General features: G+C 40.7%; 3 protein-coding genes across 3 annotated transcripts; 2 read left to right on the top strand and 1 right to left on the bottom strand.

The window, feature by feature from the left end:
- Positions 1-159: 159 nt before the first annotated feature.
- Positions 160-4208, top strand: zgc:112334 (uncharacterized protein LOC619199 homolog). The gene is made up of 11 exons (XM_061727130.1): positions 160-271; positions 817-924; positions 1021-1117; positions 1218-1352; positions 1441-1639; positions 1734-1865; positions 2739-2838; positions 2937-3108; positions 3273-3417; positions 3516-3570; positions 3651-4208. The coding sequence occupies exons 1-11, from the start codon at positions 230-232 to the stop codon at positions 3792-3794; spliced, it is 1329 nt and encodes a 442-aa protein (XP_061583114.1). The 5' UTR covers positions 160-229; the 3' UTR covers positions 3795-4208.
- A 570-nt stretch (positions 4209-4778) lies between these two features.
- Positions 4779-8227, bottom strand: ndufaf3 (NADH:ubiquinone oxidoreductase complex assembly factor). Its single transcript, XM_061728274.1, has 6 exons — positions 8197-8227; positions 7461-7641; positions 6667-6862; positions 6500-6566; positions 5383-5483; positions 4779-5232 (listed from the first exon to the last, which is right to left on the bottom strand). Exons 1-6 carry the CDS (start codon positions 8225-8227, stop codon positions 5125-5127), a joined length of 684 nt encoding a protein of 227 aa, XP_061584258.1. The 3' UTR covers positions 4779-5124.
- LOC133448526 (NCK-interacting protein with SH3 domain-like) lies at positions 8210-18908 on the top strand. Its single transcript, XM_061727129.1, has 13 exons — positions 8210-8558; positions 10218-10330; positions 10425-10635; positions 11603-11678; positions 11848-12386; positions 13796-13966; positions 14655-14741; positions 14934-15072; positions 15638-15718; positions 15878-16006; positions 16160-16249; positions 16332-16504; positions 17267-18908. Exons 1-13 carry the CDS (start codon positions 8388-8390, stop codon positions 17489-17491), a joined length of 2205 nt encoding a protein of 734 aa, XP_061583113.1. The 5' UTR covers positions 8210-8387; the 3' UTR covers positions 17492-18908.
- The last annotated feature ends 1595 nt before the right edge of the window (positions 18909-20503 follow it).

Raw genomic sequence — 20503 nt, 5'->3', positions numbered from 1 at the left:
TTATCCCAAACACCAATTCACAATTGAATCTTAATTTAATACCTCAATTTGCAGTGACAAGCTCTCAGTCAATCTCTTTCTTATTGACACACACACAGACACACACACAAAATGCATCGATGTGTCAGTCCTAAGAAGATTATGGCAAAGGGGAACACAAAGCAATTAGACACTTATCACCATAGCACCTGTGTCTTGATGCACGCACACACACACAAACACCTTCAGGATGCAGGAATATGACATTATAGTGCTTGGAACTGGACTTAAGGTAAGAAAGCTTGTGTTTATTGTAAAATAATCACCTGTTGATTTAAGAAAAGTCTATCACACCTAGTGCCTGGCAGAAATATTTTTCACGTAAAGGTAGCAAACCAAAGACACTTGTTTAAGCTGCAGCATGTAAGATATATTTCCTGCAAACATCACACACATTGTTACCACCTCGCTATACAAACTGAGTTATTCTCAGCGTGCATTAAGAAATCAGTGCAACAACCAATTTTTTACCTCAGAAATTAAATTGACAATAATACAATTTCAACAAAAATTCTACAGTTGAGGATAACTTCTATCATGATCAAATGTATCTTCACTTAAAATACTTTTCTCTCAACATTTTAAAATGAAATGTTGTTTTCCCTCCACTGAAATGACTGGATATACAACACTATCATGTTCCAGATCCATTGAGCTCCTGATGACTGTCAAAAGGGATTTATTACAATTACATTATCTCTCTAGTCCTGATCTGATCCAAACTGATAACTGCTGATTCTGACAACATTTGACCCACTTCCTTACTGTTCCTTTCAGGAATGTGTCCTATCCGGATTAATGTCTCTTAGTGGGAAAAAGGTTCTCCACATAGACAAAAATCCCTATTATGGAGGAGAGAGCGCGTCTATTTCTCCACTCGAGGAGGTGTGTTAAATTCATTCAGCAGGCATGGGCACCTCTTCCTTCGATGCAGAAATGCTGCAATGCTGACTGGTCTTTATGTTATGTTGAATTTAATAGTTGTACAAGAAGTTTAAGGTTCCATGTCCTCCTACATCGATGGACCGGGGCAAAGAGTGGAACGTTGACCTCGTCCCCAAGTTTTTTCTTGCAAATGGTAAATGTTTATTGGATTTCATTCAACAGGTTTTATTTGTTCAATGCATAGCTAATCATTTTACTATTATGTCTCATCATCTTCTATGTGTTTGCATTAGGTGAGCTGGTAAAAATCTTGGTGCACACTGAGGTAACTCGTTATATGGATTTCAAAGTTGTTGAAGGCGGCTATGTATACAAGGCAGGAAAAGTGCACAAAGTCCCTGTAACAGAAGAAGATGCCCACGGTTCGGGTAATGCACAAAAATTATGCTCTTTTGAAGGAAATTCCTCGCGCAGGTAAAATATACGTATACATATATACACATATATTTCTTTCAGATCTGATGGGGATGTTTGACAAGAGGAGGTTCAAGAAGCTGCTGCAGTTTGCCCTGAATTTTGACCTGACAAACCCCCGGACCCACCAGGACGTGGATCCTCACAAAACCACGTCCCAGGAAATGTTCGGTCGCTTTGACCTGGGACAAGATGTCATAGAGTTCACAGGTCACGCCATAGCATTACACTGCAATGAGAGGTAGGATACAAAACTTAAGTACACTGTAAACCAGACAGAGCTGAAACAAGTTGTCAAAAAAATGACTCTCCTCTCTCCCCTACTCCCCTTGCAGTTACCTGGACCAGCCTTGTGCGGACACTATTAACCGGATCAGGCTATACGCCGAGTGTGTATCTCGCCACAACACCAGTCCGTACATATACCCGCTGTACGGGTTGGGGGAACTCCCACAGGGATTTGCCAGGTAGGTCACGCACGCAAACACACACGCACGCACGCACGCACGCACGCACGCACGCACGCACGCACGCACGCACGCACGCACTTTCACAGCAGTTTCATGTAAATTATCAAAGCAACTGGGATTTCTTCATGAGTGGTTTATGAAAAAGATCTAGTTTCACTTCTTGTTCATTGAAATAGCCTCAGCATTCTGCCTCAAAAACCTGTGGTCCTTCGTCTTCCTGAAAAATGGTAACATACATTAAATAGTAAGTTGGGTCCTAGGTGGAAAACACTACAAAATTCAACAAAAAAAGAAACACAACAGCTTGAAAAACAGAAAAGTCAACATCGGAGAATAGTACTCAAAAAGCACAAAAAAAAATATTCATGAGATTTCATAAAACCCACCATTAAACGGTTTTAATAGTATAGGTTTTATTTTTATAGAAATATTGTGTTGTGGAAAAAAAAGTATCTAATACCTCTGTATAAATATAAGACTGAAATAATATCATAACATTTTAAAATAAAGATTCAGCAATATGGGTCCAGATGGAGAATCTCAAAATTATGTTTTGCATCCAAAAGGGTCAAACGTACAAGTGAGGTTTCGATCCAGGGGTGACGGAGTTATTAGTACAGCGGTTTAACCAAAACAAAGCAGGTTAGTTTTAATCAGAATAACATGCAGTTCTCAAAACAAGATCTTTGCAGTTGTGTAAGACAGCTGAACCCAAACGGCACAGACACAATATTGGTCTGAGTGACTGGAAATAGATTTTCCATCCCATCAAGTGTTATGTTTTCTGCATTGGGCCCACAGACCAGTCGGACCAGACCAGTCCACCAAAGTGCAGGAAGTTTGCTTCATTTGTGCTTGTGTGTGTTTCAGACTGAGTGCAGAGTACGGAGGAACCTTCCTGCTCAACCGGGCGGTTGATGAGATTGTGATGGACAATGGCAAAGTGACAGCTGTCAAATCGGAGGGAAAGGTTGATGCAAGCTTTCTTGTGGACGTTCTGCTTAAATGTCCGGGGGAACTACCGTACTGTCCACTCAGACCCTAACCCACTCTTTTCCTTTTTTACAGCTGTTCCACTGTAAACAGTTAATCTGTGATCCCAGCTACGTTCCCAACAAAGTCAGGAAGGTGGGGCGTGTCATTAGAGTGATTTGTTTATTAAATCATCCAGTTAAAAACACTCACGAGGCCAGCTCCTGTCAGATCATCATCCCTCAAGGGCAGCTTAAAAGGAAGTCAGGTACCTAGTTCCTCAGAACCAGAAAATAAATCAGAGTAACACATGCACCATTTCACAACTAAATTACCTTCCATATGCTTACATGTGAGACAACTTTAACCTAGATCTAATGTTTAAATGTTCCTGGCTGACCCTCTCTTTCACTCTCCATTTTGCCCATGCAGACATTTACATATCTGTAGTGTCCTACAGCCACAATGTGTCCTCAGACGGGATGTACATAGCCACGGTGAGCACAGTTGCAGAGACCAGCAACCCAGAGAAAGAGGTGCAGCCAGGGCTGGAGCTTCTCGAGCCTATCATGCAAAAGTTAGTGGCACTTCATAGTTATCAATTTAACTGCTTTTATTTTGGCGGCATTGCATCAATCTAATTTATGTAATTTTCTGCTGATGCTTTTATTCTAGATTTGTGTCCACCAGCAATCTGCTAGTTCCAAATGAGGATGGCAAGAAGAGCCAGGTAGAGGACTCATCAACAACAAAACAAAAATGAATGCTGAAAAAGTGGAAATGAGTGTTGATAGTAGTGATTTTTTTTAGATATTCGTATCCCGGTCGTATGACGCCACAAGCCACTTTGAGAGTGAGTGTGAGGACATCAAAGACATGTACCACCGGCTCACAGGAACAGAGCTCTGCCTCGGGAGGTCTCGACACACGTCTCGCAACTCTGATGACGACTGAAAAAGACCTTTCAAAGAGGAACCAAATGATTTTACAGTATTGAGCTGAGCTGTAATGCAGAGGGTGTTCATTTAGCATGTATAGTGAACTGTGTGTGTGTTGTTTAATGCTGGGCGTCTATTTCTTCCTGATGTTTGCTATTAATTCCCCTTTATTGTGGAAAAAAAAGAAACTTTGTTTATGAGAAGCTGTTGAGAAGCCATCCTAATTTGTGTATTCCTTAGTTTCATCCTTATGCACCAGCAATGTTTTGTTATAAATAATTCAACAGTAAATCAGTAAGGCTTTTTTGCTGTACTGTTCTCTTTCCTATTCAAGGTCACAGGTCAGCTGGAGCCCGTCATGAGCACATTATAGTTTGTGAAATTCAATAACCTCCTCTCACCATGAAAAAATAAAGAATTTTTGACATGACGTGTACCTGACAGAAATGAAACCAAGACTTGATTACTGTTTTAGAAAGAAATCATATCAATCAGTGTGTGTTTTGTATGAAACTACATTATAAAAGATGAGGTGACTCAAGGTGATTCATATTTAGATCACTTTTGTATTTAATCAGCAACTCCACGACTCATGTTTACCTGAAGCAGGTGAAATTGATCAAGCTGCAGCTGCATGTGAATGAGGTGCTCTAAATGCAACGACTCACTCTGGAGACGCTCCAGCGAGGCAGATTATTAGAGATGAATCACAGCGATGTGAAGAGGATTTGTGGATTCTCCTTTCTGTGGGGCTTATGTGGGAGAAGGACAAAGCCATTGAATTATGTCATATGGTGCACGGGCAGTGCTGCTGCGGGAAGAGGACGGACAGACTTGTGGAGCAAAGAGGCTTATCCAGATCGAGGGCAGTCTCCACCAACATCCACAAACTGCTGAAATTATTTTGACAAACAATTATAGGAAACATTGAAAAGGTGAATCCATTGCACTGCAGTTATTAAGCGTACAGCATTCATCACACATCATATACAAAAAAGACTTGGATTTATATACAAGAATACAGTATCTCTTTATTACATTCTTTCAAGTACACAATTGTATTCACGTGTCAGGCTAAACATTTAAAAACAAACTGTGCTACATTTTCATGTGCAATCCATGTACAAATGTTTGAGAAAAATCTCAAACATAATCTCATCGGAGAGGTCATATTTTAACAAGAGCTGCTTTGACATGATCATCTATATGAATAACTGAACATAAGGATTTGATTTCTTTTCTTCTGTTGCTTTGGGACATTTGTTCAGAAGGAGAATGACCATCTCACTTGACAGAGAACCTCAATGGTATGTTATATTTCCTACATGCAGAAGACTTCTCAACACCTAGTCCTCTTTCACTTCTAGGGCTGTGCTGGGAGAAGGAGGAATCAGACCAGCGGCAACCAGTCTTCGCTCACTGGTCAGAAAGTTGAACGTTGCACATGCATTCGGCTGCAAAAGAGTTGACATGAAAGGAGAAAACATATGAAAGTAATTTAGGATAACTGAGTTTACTTCATCTATAGTTTCAAAGTCGTCGTTAAAATGCGTCGCATTTCCTTAACCAGCAAGCTTGACTGCAGCAAGTCTGCTCTTACTTACCGTGTCCTGCACCTCCACAGCAATGCCTCTACGCTTCAGAAGAGCCAGGACTGACGGATTTATTCGTTCCAGCCGTGCACCGGTGCCCAGTATAAGAATCTCTTCATGAAGAAAGACGAAAAGAACAAAAATAAACATGAGTACAAGTATCTTTCTGTTATGCCATAGAAACAACTAGAAGACCATTTAAAGGAAACTCATAAATTACTGTGTGGAGACTAAAACTAGAGAACAGATTTCCTCTAGAGTACAAAAGTAAAGTGAATCAGAGCCTAAAGCAGATTAAAAAAACAATGTGTACACACAAAAAGTATAGATATAAATATGCTTTTCTCTACACAGAAACTAAACGATGTAACTAATTCTAAAAGACCTGATGAGAACTTGTTAACAGAGAGATTAAAAATGCCAAAGCTAATTGAGCATCGCATTGAAAATATTCAACATAATCCCATAGTTTTCTTTCAAGTCATAAATCTTTCTTAAATGACTTTACTGAAAAGGTTTGTAACATTCCTCCTGCACAGGATCCCAGCATTTTCTGATTGGTTAAGTTCATAATAATGTAACACTGCACTGCACTGCACTGCACTGCATTCATTGTTTAACAGTAACAGTCTTTTTCCATTGCTAACTTGGCAATTCACACTCCTCCAGTGGGAGATGGTGCTTCAAGGGTCAATTTTGGAGCTACATTTATTATCAATCTACATGCTGTCCCTGGGAGAGGAGATTTGCAGACATTGTGTCAATATATTTCCACAGTTTCAAGTCAACTCCTTCAAGAAGGCAATGCAACACAAAATGTCGCAACAATGACGGTTATTTCTGGTTAGCTGTATCTAAAATTTGGAGCGTAACAACAAAAAAAGAAGGTAAAGTTGTAAAAACGAAATGTATATTCAGACCAAGGAAGATGGCAAAGGGACAAGAAAGAAAATTCAGACCAATATGTTTTGAAAATAGAAAATGCCCATGAAAATAAATGAAAAACCAATGGTTAGAAACTGGAGTCATACCGTTAGAAACAGTTGAGTTAAGCAAAAATCCACAAATCATAAAAGGTCCATATGGATGACTCAAAAAACTGGTGTCAGTGGGATTTTATGCGATTTACCTATTCTTGGTTCCAACATGTGAAAGAGTGACACACTGTCTTCTGTGATGTCTTTATAAGTGCCAACCTGCAGAAAGGGGCATTTTAAACAATGAATTATTCAAACTGAGCACATGTAAGCATGTGATGCAACAAACTAAAATGTGTAATCTGGATAAAAATCTCACATTCCACTGCAAAATAGCAGGAGGCAGCAGAACGCATGGCCCAAACACCCGGTTTCCATCGACATTGAATCCAGCTGGACTGTAGCTCTGGATCATTATCCCAACGTCTGCTTCCTTTTTCATGATGGACACTGTGGTACGCTGGTACAACTCATCGTCTCCAGGTTCCAGTCTATGAGCGCGGGACAAGAATGGGCTGAAAGAAAAAAAGAAAGATAAATGGGGGGAAAAAAAAGAGTTAAAATAGAAACCAAAAAGACAATTTTCTGAGATATACTGATTGATTTTGATCAGGAAACGGTGTGTGCTTGTGAAGAGAGCTTGGTCTTATTTGTGTACTTTACCCATCACTTTTATTCTTGAAAAACCAGGGAGTAAACCATAGCTGATATTAGTTTAACAGAAAGGCCAAAAATCGAAACTACTGACAAGCCTAGAGGCCAAAAGCATTAGATCTGTTTCAGCAGTTTTGAGGTGAGAGAGTCAGCACTTTAGAGCAGGATAGCTGACAGCTATGAATCCATCTAACTAAACAAAACATGGAAGAGTGGCGAAGAAAAAAAAAGTGTTTCGATTGCAAACATTTTGCAAAATAGCTCAAAACAATAATGGCACATCTACAACAAAACGTCTTTGCATAACAATCTACTGAGGCAAATGCGCACGTTGCATAAGGCATTTAAAAGTCATTGCTTCTTACTCACGTTTCGAAGGGAACTACATTTGTTTGGGCTATGCTTTTGCTTTATTGAGACTAAATTACTCACTCGCCTCTTCACGAAACGCCAGTGTACCTGAGGAAAGCGGGGTTAGTCCTGGAGGACAGGAATCCCTGCATGGATCTCCGAAGGAGGAATCCGGCACAGACGGCGGCGGACATGTTTACAGGGGGGAAGGAATTCTCTGTAACACCTGGCAGGCGCAGCTTGGTTCCGTTGCCGAGCAACGGAAAATAGATCCATTTTCTCTTTAAACCTAAAAAAGACAAAACATTGGTTTTAAAAAGATTATTTGTTGGTTTATAATAGTCAGATCTATTAATTATCCTTAACGCTCTTTTTTGTAACAGGAAAATAGGGTTTGTATTTGTTTTATAGGTGTTACCCCATACCTCCACAGTCATGTATGGAACTATGAGTGAGGTATACATCAAAAACTGTGCTCTTTGACAGAAAAAATAATTTGTTTTATTTAATATTGCTAGGGTTTTAGACATTCTTGATTTTACACTATTTATGTGTGATTTCCAGCTAAGTTTATCATCAATTTTACCCCCAGGAACTTATTTTCATATACTCTTTCTATTTCCATACCACAAATTTTAATTGTTATTTGATTATTTTTTGATAATAAGAAAATCATGAAAAATAAATAAAAACATTTGATCACAAAAAAAAGAAATGGAAATATTAAGCAGCAAATAAAACAATTAAAAAAACGATAGCCTACAATTACTAATGCGACTCTGCCTTTGATTAAAATGTCTAGTGGGCGTGTGTGGTGAGCAACAGCGCCCCCTCTGGTGGTTACCGGCGGTCCGAGTCAGATGATCGGGCGACATTGTAAATAGACGTATGTGATACAGCGAAGCCATGCCTTTCTCTGCTCTTTGAATCACACCCAGCAGAGCATATATTTCCGATACAACTCTCTTTCTCTTAAGTGTACATTTCTCAGATAGTATTTAGTCATTTTTCACCTCATCGAAGTGTCATTAAAGTATGTACCGATCCCTGTACGCCTTCCGATCCTCGGAGCCCAACTCGCTGCACTTCTCGGCCGGAGAAAGCTTCCTAATCCTGGAGAGGAGCAACAAACACTGGTGGCTGGGCTCCCTGAGTAGCACGGGGGAAACCGGCTACATTCCTGCGTCATACATCGAAAAAATACAGGTACACCATTTTTAATTTATTATTATTTTTTTTTTTTAACCTAGTATTTTGGTTTGAATCAGTAGAGATGAGGGGCGACTGTCGGGGTGAATGCGCAGTGACGCTGAAGGCTGATTTATGGTTCCGCGTTACACCAACGCAGAGCCTACGGTACTGTGCGCGTCGCCGCTCGCCGTACCCTACGGCGTAAGCTCTGCGTCGATTTGAGTTGATGGGATCCGGGGAGACAGATCCAGCGCGCAGGCCATGTTAAAGCTGGCTGCTCGGATAGAAAAACACACAATTGCCCGAAAAGCCTTACATTATTGGACAGGCCGCATCATGTGGCTTTATTTTATTGTATTGTGCCCCAGAAGTACAGCAACAGAAAGTAGATACGGGGTGGGACAGGGAGGGGATTTAGGAAAGGAGGATAGGACGTGACAGCAGAGGATGGTCAAACAGATTCACCAAGAGGTTCATGCTTTCTGCTGCTGTGCATCTGTGTCACGCAGGGGCGAAAATCCCATTTCATAGTTGGGGGGGGACAATAAACAGTAAAATTTTAGAGAATAAATCCAGGGGGGGGACAAGGAATAAAAGTTTTAGCCTTCCTTTAATACAGCATTTTGACATTTTCATCTCTATCTCGCAAACAGGCAGAAGACCTTTCTTAGAGCGATACAAAACAATGGTATTAGGTGGAAGGTGGCAATAATACAGCACATCTGACATAATACACTGCAAAAACCCAAAATCTTAACAAGAATTATTTGTCTTATTTCTAGTTAAAATGTCTCAGTTTTAGTTAAAAAAAATCTCATTACACTTAAAACAAGACTCATCACTGGAAAAAACAACAATTTTCACCTGTTTCAAGTAGATTTTCACTTAAAATAAGTAGAAAAATCTGCCAGTGGAACAAGATTGTTTTGCTTGTAATAAGAAGATTGTTCCACTGGCAGATTTTTCTACTTATTTCAAGTGAAAATCTACTTGAAACAGGTGAAAATTGTTGTTTTTTTCCAGTGATGAGTCCTGTTTTAAGTGTAATGAGATTTTACTGTTTATTATTATTTTCGATTTCGGTTTCGGCCACAAATTTTCATTTTGGTGCATCACTACTAAATACTACTGCATTGTTCCAAAATTATTAATTCTGTCTCAAATTATTCTAGGGGGGGACAGCTTTACTAATGGGGGGGACTTGTCCCCCCTTTCCCCCCTGGGATTTTCGCCCCTGGTGTCACGCTCAAGAATCTTGGCTCTTATAATTTGCTTTCCCCTAAATAACTTTGTTTTTCTCTCAGTCCCGCCCAGGTGAGGTTAGTGATGTATTCATGTTTGCAGGGATGCAGACTTCAGTGAACTAGTCGGAGCTTGTGTGTGTGAGGCTGATGTGCACTGGCAGGACAGGAATGCTTGCTGCTGTTCCTGATGGGATGGCAGTGGAGCTATAGTAATGTGTGAGGCTTCGCTGCACACGTGTGACTCTGCTTTAAAGGCTGTTGTAGTTAGATAACTGTCCTAGTTTTTTTTCTGCCTTAAGTCACAAGGGTCCCCCCAAGCCATGTCCTGTTAAATTTAAACTTTAATAAATGTGCATGCTGCCATGCAAAAAGAATATTTGATCTCTTCCAACCCCCACTCTTTTCTTTTCTCCATCTGTTTCTGTGATAGGCTCCAGAGCAGGATGAGGTGCTGTTGTCTATTGACAGAGCAATCGAGGGAATCCACAATGTGGCCTTAAAGAACGGAGGGAAATACAATCTTGAGCAGCGAGATGTTCTACAGTCAGTCAAAGTGAACACCAGAAATGTCATGTAATACAGCGACGCAGACATGTGGGCCCTTTACGAGTGACTGTTTTTTTTTCCTGTTTCACAGAAAGCTGATCCATCACAGAAAGGAAACCCTCGCTCGACGAAGTTCTTCCTCCACCGGACAAAAACAAGGCCTTCCATCATCCAGCAGTGAAATATCCCTTAGTCAAACCCCCACTACGCCCAATGGCCTTAACCGGGACTATGGACGGCAGGGTAGCATGCCGTTATCAGGAAGCATGGACAACATGCAGGGAGACCAGGGTTTCTACCAGGTAAATAGTCATCTTTGGTTCACACATCTGTGATCAGGTAAATGTGCTTATGGGTTTTCAGTAGGTTTCATCAGGTCTAGATATGGTTTGTCACCCCCTGGAGTAGCTGAAGATGATGGCTGCAAACACTTATCATGTCCTCATGCTGACCAGCTGAACTCTCAGCTTGACGTTATTGCGGTGCTATAATTTGCTGAGTTTGGTGCAAGGTCGTCCTTTGATGACCCGGGCATGCAGCCAAAAGAGAATAAGGTAGACAGACAGCTGAGATAATAAAAAAATAAGGTTTTTTTTTTGACTCATAAAGTGACAGAAGTTGAACTCTAGGGGGTAAGATATAACGAAACAAGAATGCAGAAGTACAGCAGTGACAGTACTCAAACGTCTGATCCTGTCCAAGCTTGTTTTATATCCACACTGTCACAATTAAGACAATTCAAAAAGTTTTTAAAAAAGAGAGAAGTATTACCACTGCAGAGAGGTGGGGTATTTATGCAATCAACCCTTTGTAAGCATAACATTCCTGTCTATATAAACATACTTTAGGTCATTGCAAATAGCAAAGCACCTTTAGGAGTAAAGATGGAAGCTTTGGAACATATTTAAAAAAAAGTTAAGAGGAAAACAGGACATAAGTGTAACAGCTGACAAAAAAACGTGAAGTTTAACATGCCATCATTAGTAATGATCATCAGTAATGTAACCAAGGTTTCAAGGATGAATTAAATCACTTTTCATTTCAGTTTTTCAAAAAATGTTGATTTAATATAGAAAATAATTATCAGATCTGTTATTAATGAAAATAATGTAATTGTAGTTATCTACTGTAATAATGTTCAGCTGCTCTAGATTATTGTTTATTGAATGAAAAGCACATGTCAGCTGTTTGTCCGTGAATGTCTGTTGTTGTGGGTCTGCGGGGCCTGTCGGCTCATTAACCCAGTCATGCATGCGTCTCCTCCTGCAGGTGCCGTCTCAGCCCCGACGTGCTGCTCCAATCACTCCCCCTCCTCCTGAAAAACAGAGAAACTATCGACGTCCAGGTTAGTTGGACTTGAAATCCCCCACACATCCACTGCAAGTGCTCTGCAGCACGGTGCTCTTGCTGATGCTGCCTACTGCGGGTCGATACTGCACAAACACTCTATTCTTAGTCAGGTCACACTATTCGTTCTCTGTCCTCTCTGTAACCGGAGCTTTCTCCCTCTGCAGAGCCGGACGTCCCCTCCAGACTGTCCTCTCTTCCTCCGTCCCCCGCTCCTTCTCTCACGATCAGCACCACTTCTACGGAGTCTGGCTCCTCCCACTCTGTGGTCTCCTCTGTCAGTCTGCCAAGTGTTTCCAGCACCCCCCCTCCTCCTGTGCCATCCCGTGTGAAGCCCCCCGCGCTGCCTCCAGACGTGCAGCCGTCTGACTCTCCTCCTCTGCCAGTTCCTGCAAAGAAGAGCCCGGCGCCTCAGCCCCCCCAGCCCGCTGCTCCTGTCCAGCTCGCTGTGGAGAAACCCCCAGAAACTGAATGGCCTGTTGCGCCCCAGTCTGTTGCCGAGAGCCCCCCTGGCAGCCCCACCACCTCTGAGCCGGTTTCCATGACAATTGGAGCTGAACTGATCGAGCTGGTGCGGAAGAACACAGGCCTGAGTTACGAACTGTCCCGGGTTGCCGTTGGCGTGGTGGTGGGCCATCTGCAGACCGCTTTACCTCAAGTCTCCTCTGCTCTGGAGCAGGTTCTGCTTTCGCTCGTGGAGAGCAAGGTCAGATTTGATTCCACCACACCATTCAGCTGCCTGGACCTGAGGCAGTTTACAGTTTAGTTACAGCTTTGCATTTAGCAGAACTTATCCCAGTCATTTTGAACCGCAGTACCCCTCATACAGTATCATTTCCTCAATTTTTGTCTTTTTTTAAGTCTTTGAAGCATCACATCAAGCTGCATAAGCTGCTGGATGTTTCCTGGGCGGTATTTCTCTATCTTTAGACTAACTGTAACCTAAAGTCACAAATACAAGCAGCTTTTCGCTGCGTCTCTTATTTACATAGACACGTGCGCATTTTGTGACCAGACTCATGAACTTAATTAATCCCTAACGACTGAGGCTGACATTGAAATTTCCATCTGCAAAAACATCCAGATGAGATGAAAGAAAGATGAAAAAAGAACTAAAAAATGCAATTAAAATCACAAAATAATACATTTGGACAGAAAAAAATAACTCAAGAGACTTTTAACAGTGAAACAGCTGCTTCCATCTCCGCTCTGAATGGTTTTGAGCACCACAGGTTATTGATTCAGTTGCTTTTCCTCAGTTTTACAGGTTTTCTTTGTCCAAAGCATGTACAAGTTAAAATGCAGAAAGAAAGTGTTCTTATGTGAAGAAGGCAGCAGGTTTGGCACATTTTTTACTTTGTAATATTCACATTTTGGGTCATGGTGACGTTACATTAAAAGCCCTGGGTGGGTTTGGGTTGGAAAAGTCCTGAGATGCTCATCAATGCATCGTTCATGTTTTTAAAACAGGACTAGGCTCGCTGCTGTCACTCTCCACTCATGTTCTGAGTTTAGACTACACTGTACAATCACAAAAGAACCACAGTTTGTTTTTTGTAAATGAGTCCGTGTCGGTTCTACCTGCTACGTTAAATCGCCCACCACCAAAACATTTCTTTAAAATATTAATCTATTTATCTGTCTTTCTTTATTTCTGCTACTCAGCAGCAGTGGGCGGGTAAACAAAACAAACTCTTATAGATCCCCTCTCTCCTGCTTGCACAGCAACAAACAACAGAAAATGTTGATTTGTCCCCTTTTAACACTGTGATGCAGTTAGTTTTTGAACAGTTTTATATTTTGCACCAGGCAAAAGTAGACCGAATACCTCAGCTGTTGTTACCAGGTGTAAAAACAGAAAAACACGCCTTGAGCTGAAAACTAATAGGTAAATAGGTCGGTGAATCAGAGATTAATGTTTCTGCACTGCAATCATAGTTTGATGGACGGCCCTCTAGTGGCCAAAGTTTGAATTTGGAGAAGAAAAATGCTTTAATTTCAACCTGAGCCGTGAAGAATAAACTAACCAACTACATTTACAATCAAATTAACTTTTTTTTCACTTTGATGAGTGAAGTGGATTTTGATTGTGTGCTGATTTGAATGGCTCTGCAGGACTTGGGTTCAGCGCTGCCCCAGGGTCAGGTGTGTCATGATGAGCAGCGTCTGGAGGTGATCTTCAGTGACCTCGCCCGTCACCGTGACGACTCTCAGCAGCGCAGCTGGGCGCTTCATGAAGACCATGCCCTCATCGCCTGCTATCTCGAGGAGCTGCTGAAGATACTGGTAAAAACAAGTGTTTTTTTTGTGGGGGGGGGTGTCTAGTAACTCTTATAATGCAATAAAGTAATTTAAAGGTAGGTGAATAACAGTATTATCAAAAAAATACAAATAAAATCACAGTATGACTCTGAGCTGATCACTTTATCATGTCTTGTTTATAACACATGAGGTGATACATTTAAAAAAAAAAATTCAATCACAAAATAAGTAAAATTAATATTGATCTGGTACTTTGACCCTCAAATTATTAAATATCCCCTGAAAAATAAATACAATACTGTGGCAGGAGAGACAATTTTTCAGTGATGCGAGGAAAGATTTTAGGCGGCATAATTCAACATATTAGAGATTGAGTCTCTGGGTTACTACTGTATATCGTGACTGTAATATGATTATTTTGTGTAAATCTGGGATGTGAACCTGGGACACATCCAGATGTTGTGTTGTAAATACCAGATGTGTCTGATGGGATCAGAGCGGCTCAGACGACTCTACAGATCCGACAGTGAGCTTTAGAGCTGAATCTGTTAAACCCTGCAGGCTGATAAATATTCTGTTCGCTGACTGATAGGCTGATCTGGGTTGGTGTGTTTTCAGAGTCTAGTTAATGGGCTCCTGCGTAGCAGGACCAGTCCGAGTCTGATGACACGGCTAAGACGCTGCTGTTTTTTGTTGTTGTTTTTCCCCTCAGACTGATGCAGATCCAGAAGTGTCTAAGAGGATGTGCAAGGCTGGCGACTGTGAAAATGTGCTCTCCCTGGTTTCATACTATCAGATGGTAAGATTAACGTTTAGTTTTTATTAAAATTAATAAATCTTGGTTCCAGAAGTATGCTAGCTTTGGTATCATAATTGTAAACCATCTCTGATGGGATTGAACCTGTGTTATCGTAGCGCTATTACACGTGTCTGTAATGTGTACAAAACATGCACGACTGCTCGAGAGTGGCTCATGGATGCCTTCATGCAGGAGCTTCGTGTGTCTTTGCGGCTGCTTCTGCTCAAAGTGTTTGGAGCGATGTGCAGCCTGGATGCTGCTCTCATCTCCACCCTCCTTAACTCCATCCTGCCGATGGAGCTGGCCCGGGACCTGCAGACGGACAGACAGGGTGGGCATATTTCTGTATCACTCTTCATAAAAGCATCCATGAAAACTTTGAGGAATTAATTAAGTGCTTGGATGAACTTTGATTCATCAGACTGTAGGACATATTTTTCCTACCCGTGTATTCATTTACTTTTTTCAGCCTGGTAGTGTTTAACTTTATAGACGTGGTAATAGGCTGCGTTCATTGACGGCTGTTCCCTGAGGTTTTCTTCAGATCATACAATCATTTCAATAACAGGATCCATCTCAACATAGGCTGGAAATTAAAGTATGGATATCTCCTATTGGTCTGTGACAAGTACCTTTTTTATTTTTCTGCACTTTTACAAATCGTTCCCAGAAAGGTATTTTCTGAATGTATTAAGTATAATCACATAGATGATGAATTCCCCCCAAATCTTTGGATTTTTACAATCATTATTATTGAGCAATAGAACTATTTCCTCAACTTTCACAAAGTCCTCCACGTTTTTTACTTCTGCCAGATTTTCTTGGATGCTGTTTTAACAAAAAAAAGAAAATCATGCTTTTGATCTGGTGACAATAAACATTTTTTTTCCCTCCAGAACACCAGAAGATGTGTTACACAGCTTTGGTGCTAACTATGATATTCGCAATGGGCGAGCAGGTGCCGTATCATCACTACGGTATGACGAATCTCTATTGTTTCATAAATACGCTGTGTTAAGACAGATTTAAATGGCATATAAACATTTGCCTGTTCTTGGTGAGCTGTGCTTTGAGTTCATGAGTGTGTGTGCAGGAAGAAAAACCACAGACAAAATCCTGACCCTCCCTACTTTCAGAGCACCTGAACGCCGACTTTGTTGGGTTTCTGTTGGGTGTGGTGGAGGATGGACTTCCCTCTGATCCCACAGAGCAGCTGCCTGACATCTTCCTCAACCTCCTGCTGGCCTTTAACCTGCACCACACAGGTGACAATGGCCTACTTGGCTATTTATTCTCAGCAGTTTGATAAGTAAAAGCAGGAAAAGCTGTTCTTACTGCCTTTTCGTGTGTGTCAAGACTTTTTCATCTGAAATGCTTTACTCGGGCCACATGTTTGTGTATTTTGTCTGCCTTGACAGCACCCAGCAACAACGTGATAATGCGGGAACTGAAGCAGAAAAACGTTAAGATCCTGACAGAGAAAGTGCTGCTGCTCCTGAACAGAGGCGGTAAGAAACACCGTTTTTTTGTTTAATATTTTTCATGAAGCTATTTCTGCTTAATCAAAATCTGCTGCTCTCTCCTCTCCAGACGACCCTGTGTGCATGTTCAAACACACCCCTCCTGCACCGCACGCGGTGCTCAAGTTTCTGCAGGATGTCTTTGCCAGCCAGGAGACTGCTGACATCTTCTACCGCACTGACATGATGGTGATGATTGACATCGCTGTTCGACAAATATCTGATCTTTCACCTGGAGAGAAGGTGAGTCGAAGTTAGGGCTGGGCGATATGGACCAAAAGTCATATCTCGATATCTTCTAGCTGAATGGCGATACTCGATATATATCGATATTTTTTCTGTGCCATAATTGGGGTTTCCCCCAAAGCATTATAGCAGAGCATCTCTGTTAGCATCTCTGTTAGCTTCATTTTTTTCTGAGGCAAACCCTTAAAAAAACAGTCAGTTTTAATACAATGCCTCGTGCCAAATGTCACACAGGTACCTTTATTAACAGAGGTCTGCACAATATCAAAATGTATAAAACAAATGAAATAAAAATAAACTGCCTGCATATATAGAATAAAAATGCTTCTTGAATAAAATAAAACAAATATCCCTTTCCTGCATAACAATTAAACTAAAATACACTGCAATTAATACAATGTAGACAGTAACAGGCAGACTTTTCCACTGAGGTTGACAGTTGTGCAAATAACAAAACATTTGTGCAAATCTCAAATAAAACTTTCAAGTCAATTTGTCAAAAAAATAAGCTATATCAAAATCCTATTTTTTTATTTTATTTTTTTAATAACCGATATAAACGATATTGTCTCGTACCATATCGCGCTTGAAAATATATCGATATATATTAAAATCTTGATATATCGCCCAGCCCTAGTCGAGGTTCAGCTAAGGGTTTTTTTTTTCCCAGCCTTTGGCGCAGCGTGGTTAGATGACGCCCTTCTCAAACACCAGAGCAGCTCCTTTACTAACACCGGCTCTGTGTCCCTTTCTGTGAAGATTCGGATGGAGTATCTCTCCCTCATGCACTCCATAATGCGCTCGACGGACTATCTGGAGCATCAGCACCGCCTGTCTGACCTGCAGGGGTCCCTGCAGAGGATTCTCAGGGAGGAGGAAGATCCAGGAGAAGACGAAGGGAGCGCCACTGCAAAACAGATGGATAAGCTGATCATACAGCAGATCTACAAGGAGTTCCCACAGATCTGCAAGAACCAGGACTAACCATATCAGTATCATGCACACACAAACACACACACTGTAGTCTGGTCTGCTACAGGGAGGTACGTAAGAGCTGAACTCATGCTTGAGGATTACCTGCGTTCTGTGCCAGCTGAGAGAAGCAGCTCCGTCTCGACAGTATTGTTTTTGGACTCGGCAGGGCTGCTGCATGCATTTGACCATGTTAAAATACATTTTTAGATTTGCACAAATAAACTGAAAGGTTATGTCTTACGTGGATATTATAAATAGCCAAAAAAAATAGGCCAAATCTTAACGCTGCTCTCAATTCTAAGCAATAATAACCATGTGAAGGTTACACTGACAAACTGCATGTCCTTGAAGGGTTTTTGATCCGAAAGCAATCACAATGATGGCTAAACTTTATTTTATTAAGCAAACTGACTCCTAACCCAAAACAAATGTATTTTAGAGGAAGATTTGTACCAGAGATATCTGTAAATAAAAGATAGTAATGCCATCGTTTCAATGCTGGAGAATTACTTCCTTTTTTTTGTGCTTCCCTTGTAGTGGGTCCAAACTACGGTGTGTTACTGGGAGTTTATTTTCTTCACTGGATACTGCACTTATAAAACTTGCTTTCTGTTTCATTCTACACCTTCTTAATAATACCTTAAATCAAGTAAAGTAGAGGGAACTGAACAAGTCTACTCATCTCGCAAGAAAATAGGCAAAGCACACGTTGGCTGATTTCATCAATGCTAAACTGGTAGCTGCGTATGTTTCTGCTGCATATCGAGTCTCTGCTGTCCGTGGCGTCTGCAATTATAACAGTCTGTTACTTTTGTCTTTGCGAACGCTTTAACAGTAATAGCTCTGTTCTTGCAAATGCAAAATGTACTAAGAATTAGAAGTCACTGTTTACAAGTTCAAACAGCATCAAAGGCTACATTTATAGCAACAAAGTCTTGGCTGTGAGATGTGAAATGTGTGTTCTGGACTTATCATGCATCAGTAAATCTAGCTCCGTTATAATCTTGTGTTCCGGCTGAAAATCAAGACAAAGGAGAGGACTTACAGGGCATTTATTTGATCTCCTGTTGGTTTTGATAATTTTACAGTAAAATGTACTTTTCCTTATTTTAACCTCTGACTGACATTGTTCCCCCATAATGTTTTCAGATTTTTATTTCTATTTGTTTTTTTTCCTGGCATGGCTTCTCCACCTGGAAGGCTGTCACAGTTGCGTGTCTGTGTGTGAGCGGTGAACATCTCTATGATTAACGTTGTCTGCAAAAGTGCTGCGACTGTGTAATAACGAAACTAATAAAGCTATATTTTAACAGTGAAAGCTGTCACATCTGTTTTTGTTGTTTAGGACTACGTAACATGATTTAGACTTGATTAAAGTTTATCTGAAAATGTGGACTGTCATGCTGAAGACACAACAAACTACTGAAAACTAAATTTAATTTCAAAATGAAAAGAAAACTCCTGCACACCTTCTTCTCACCGGCGTACGGCGGGAAGAAGGTGTGCAGGAGTTTTCTTTTTAAATTTGGCTGCAGCTTTCCTCCTCCGATGCACCTTTCTGTAAATCCGGTGTGCAAAAAGTTTTCCACTTCGGAATTTCAAAATAAATAAAATGATTAGTGTGAGAAAGGGGGGGGGGGGGGGGGGGGGGGGGAACAAACAATAGGCCTATTTATTAACTGTTTTCATCATTTGTCTCTTCTTTAGTCTATTGTTGAGTTTTATTTTATTTTTTTTACTGACTACTGTCTCCTTGTCCCCTAATCTGTACAATAAAAGAATTTCAGGATGTGTGTTGTTTAGTTTACGCATATATGCTGTATACGCTATGTGTGTGCAGAGGAGTGTGCTGAATACTATACATCAACGGATTATTTAATTGATTTCAGTCCAGTTATACTTTATTAATCCCAAAGGGAGGTTAGATTGTATGAACAAAGATACCCTCAGGAGCAGATGTGACACTTTATCCTTCTTACTACAATCCTTCTCCCAAGCATTATCACTATTTGCTTCTTCATGTTCAGGGTCACTTGGATCTCCTGGACTCTGTCCCATCTCTCTCTGGGCAGAAGGCAGAGGTCCACCTTGGACAGGTTGCTCATTTCATCACAGACACAGTCACTCTCCCATGGATAGTTTAAAATCACCATTCAACCTAACGTACATGTTTTTGGACTGTGGGAGGAAGCCAGAGTACTTGGAGAAAACCCTCTCTGTGAGGCAGCGGCGCTGACCGCCCAACCACCATGCTGTGTTTTGAGTTACTTGTTGAATTGTTGTATCCGTTTGTGGACAGTCCGTGTCTTTTTCATTGGGGGGACATTTTAAGCTGATTGAGGTTACAGGGCCATTTATCATTTTCAAGTGGTCATTTTGAGTTCCTTTCCTGTCCTTTGGTGGTGGTGTAACTCTTATGCTTCTTATGCTGTTTTATTTTTTTTTAATTGAAGAACTTCATCATTTCACAAAACAATGAAAACCTTGGCAGGCCAAGTAGGGAGACCTAATATAACAGATACAAAATAACAAAAAAGAACAAGCTAGCCAGGGGATAAAGCGGGAAAAAGGGGTTTATATTCACGGATATGAAATTAGTCACAAAGAATCCAGGGTTTTTAAACTAAGTAAAGGTCATCAAGGTAGTTTTTGCTTTTTTATTTGAACAACAAGAGATATAAATTATATAGTGTTTAAATTCCATCATAAATACTGAGAAACTGGGGTTTTTATTTGCAAATCTACCTTAGTGTTTGTGAAATTAACCAAAAGGATTAAGAATTTAAAAATTCTCGAATCCATGTCTTTTCTGGTGGCAAAATTAATACAAAATATAAGACAAAATAATTGATAATGGGACTTATAATCACAACAAAGCCAGAATAACTTGGTGTGAACACAAAAACATGAGGAGGTAGACTTCACAGAATATTCTGTGCTTTCAATATCTGAGTCGGATTTTTTAAATACATTTTTGGTTGAGTAAAATTTACGGAAAATTTAAATGACAGTTCTTTCACT

Source organism: Cololabis saira, chromosome 8 (genome assembly GCF_033807715.1).
Source record: "Cololabis saira isolate AMF1-May2022 chromosome 8, fColSai1.1, whole genome shotgun sequence".
NCBI lineage: Eukaryota > Metazoa > Chordata > Actinopteri > Beloniformes > Belonidae > Cololabis > Cololabis saira.
This window is presented reverse-complemented; position numbering and strand designations above follow the sequence as displayed.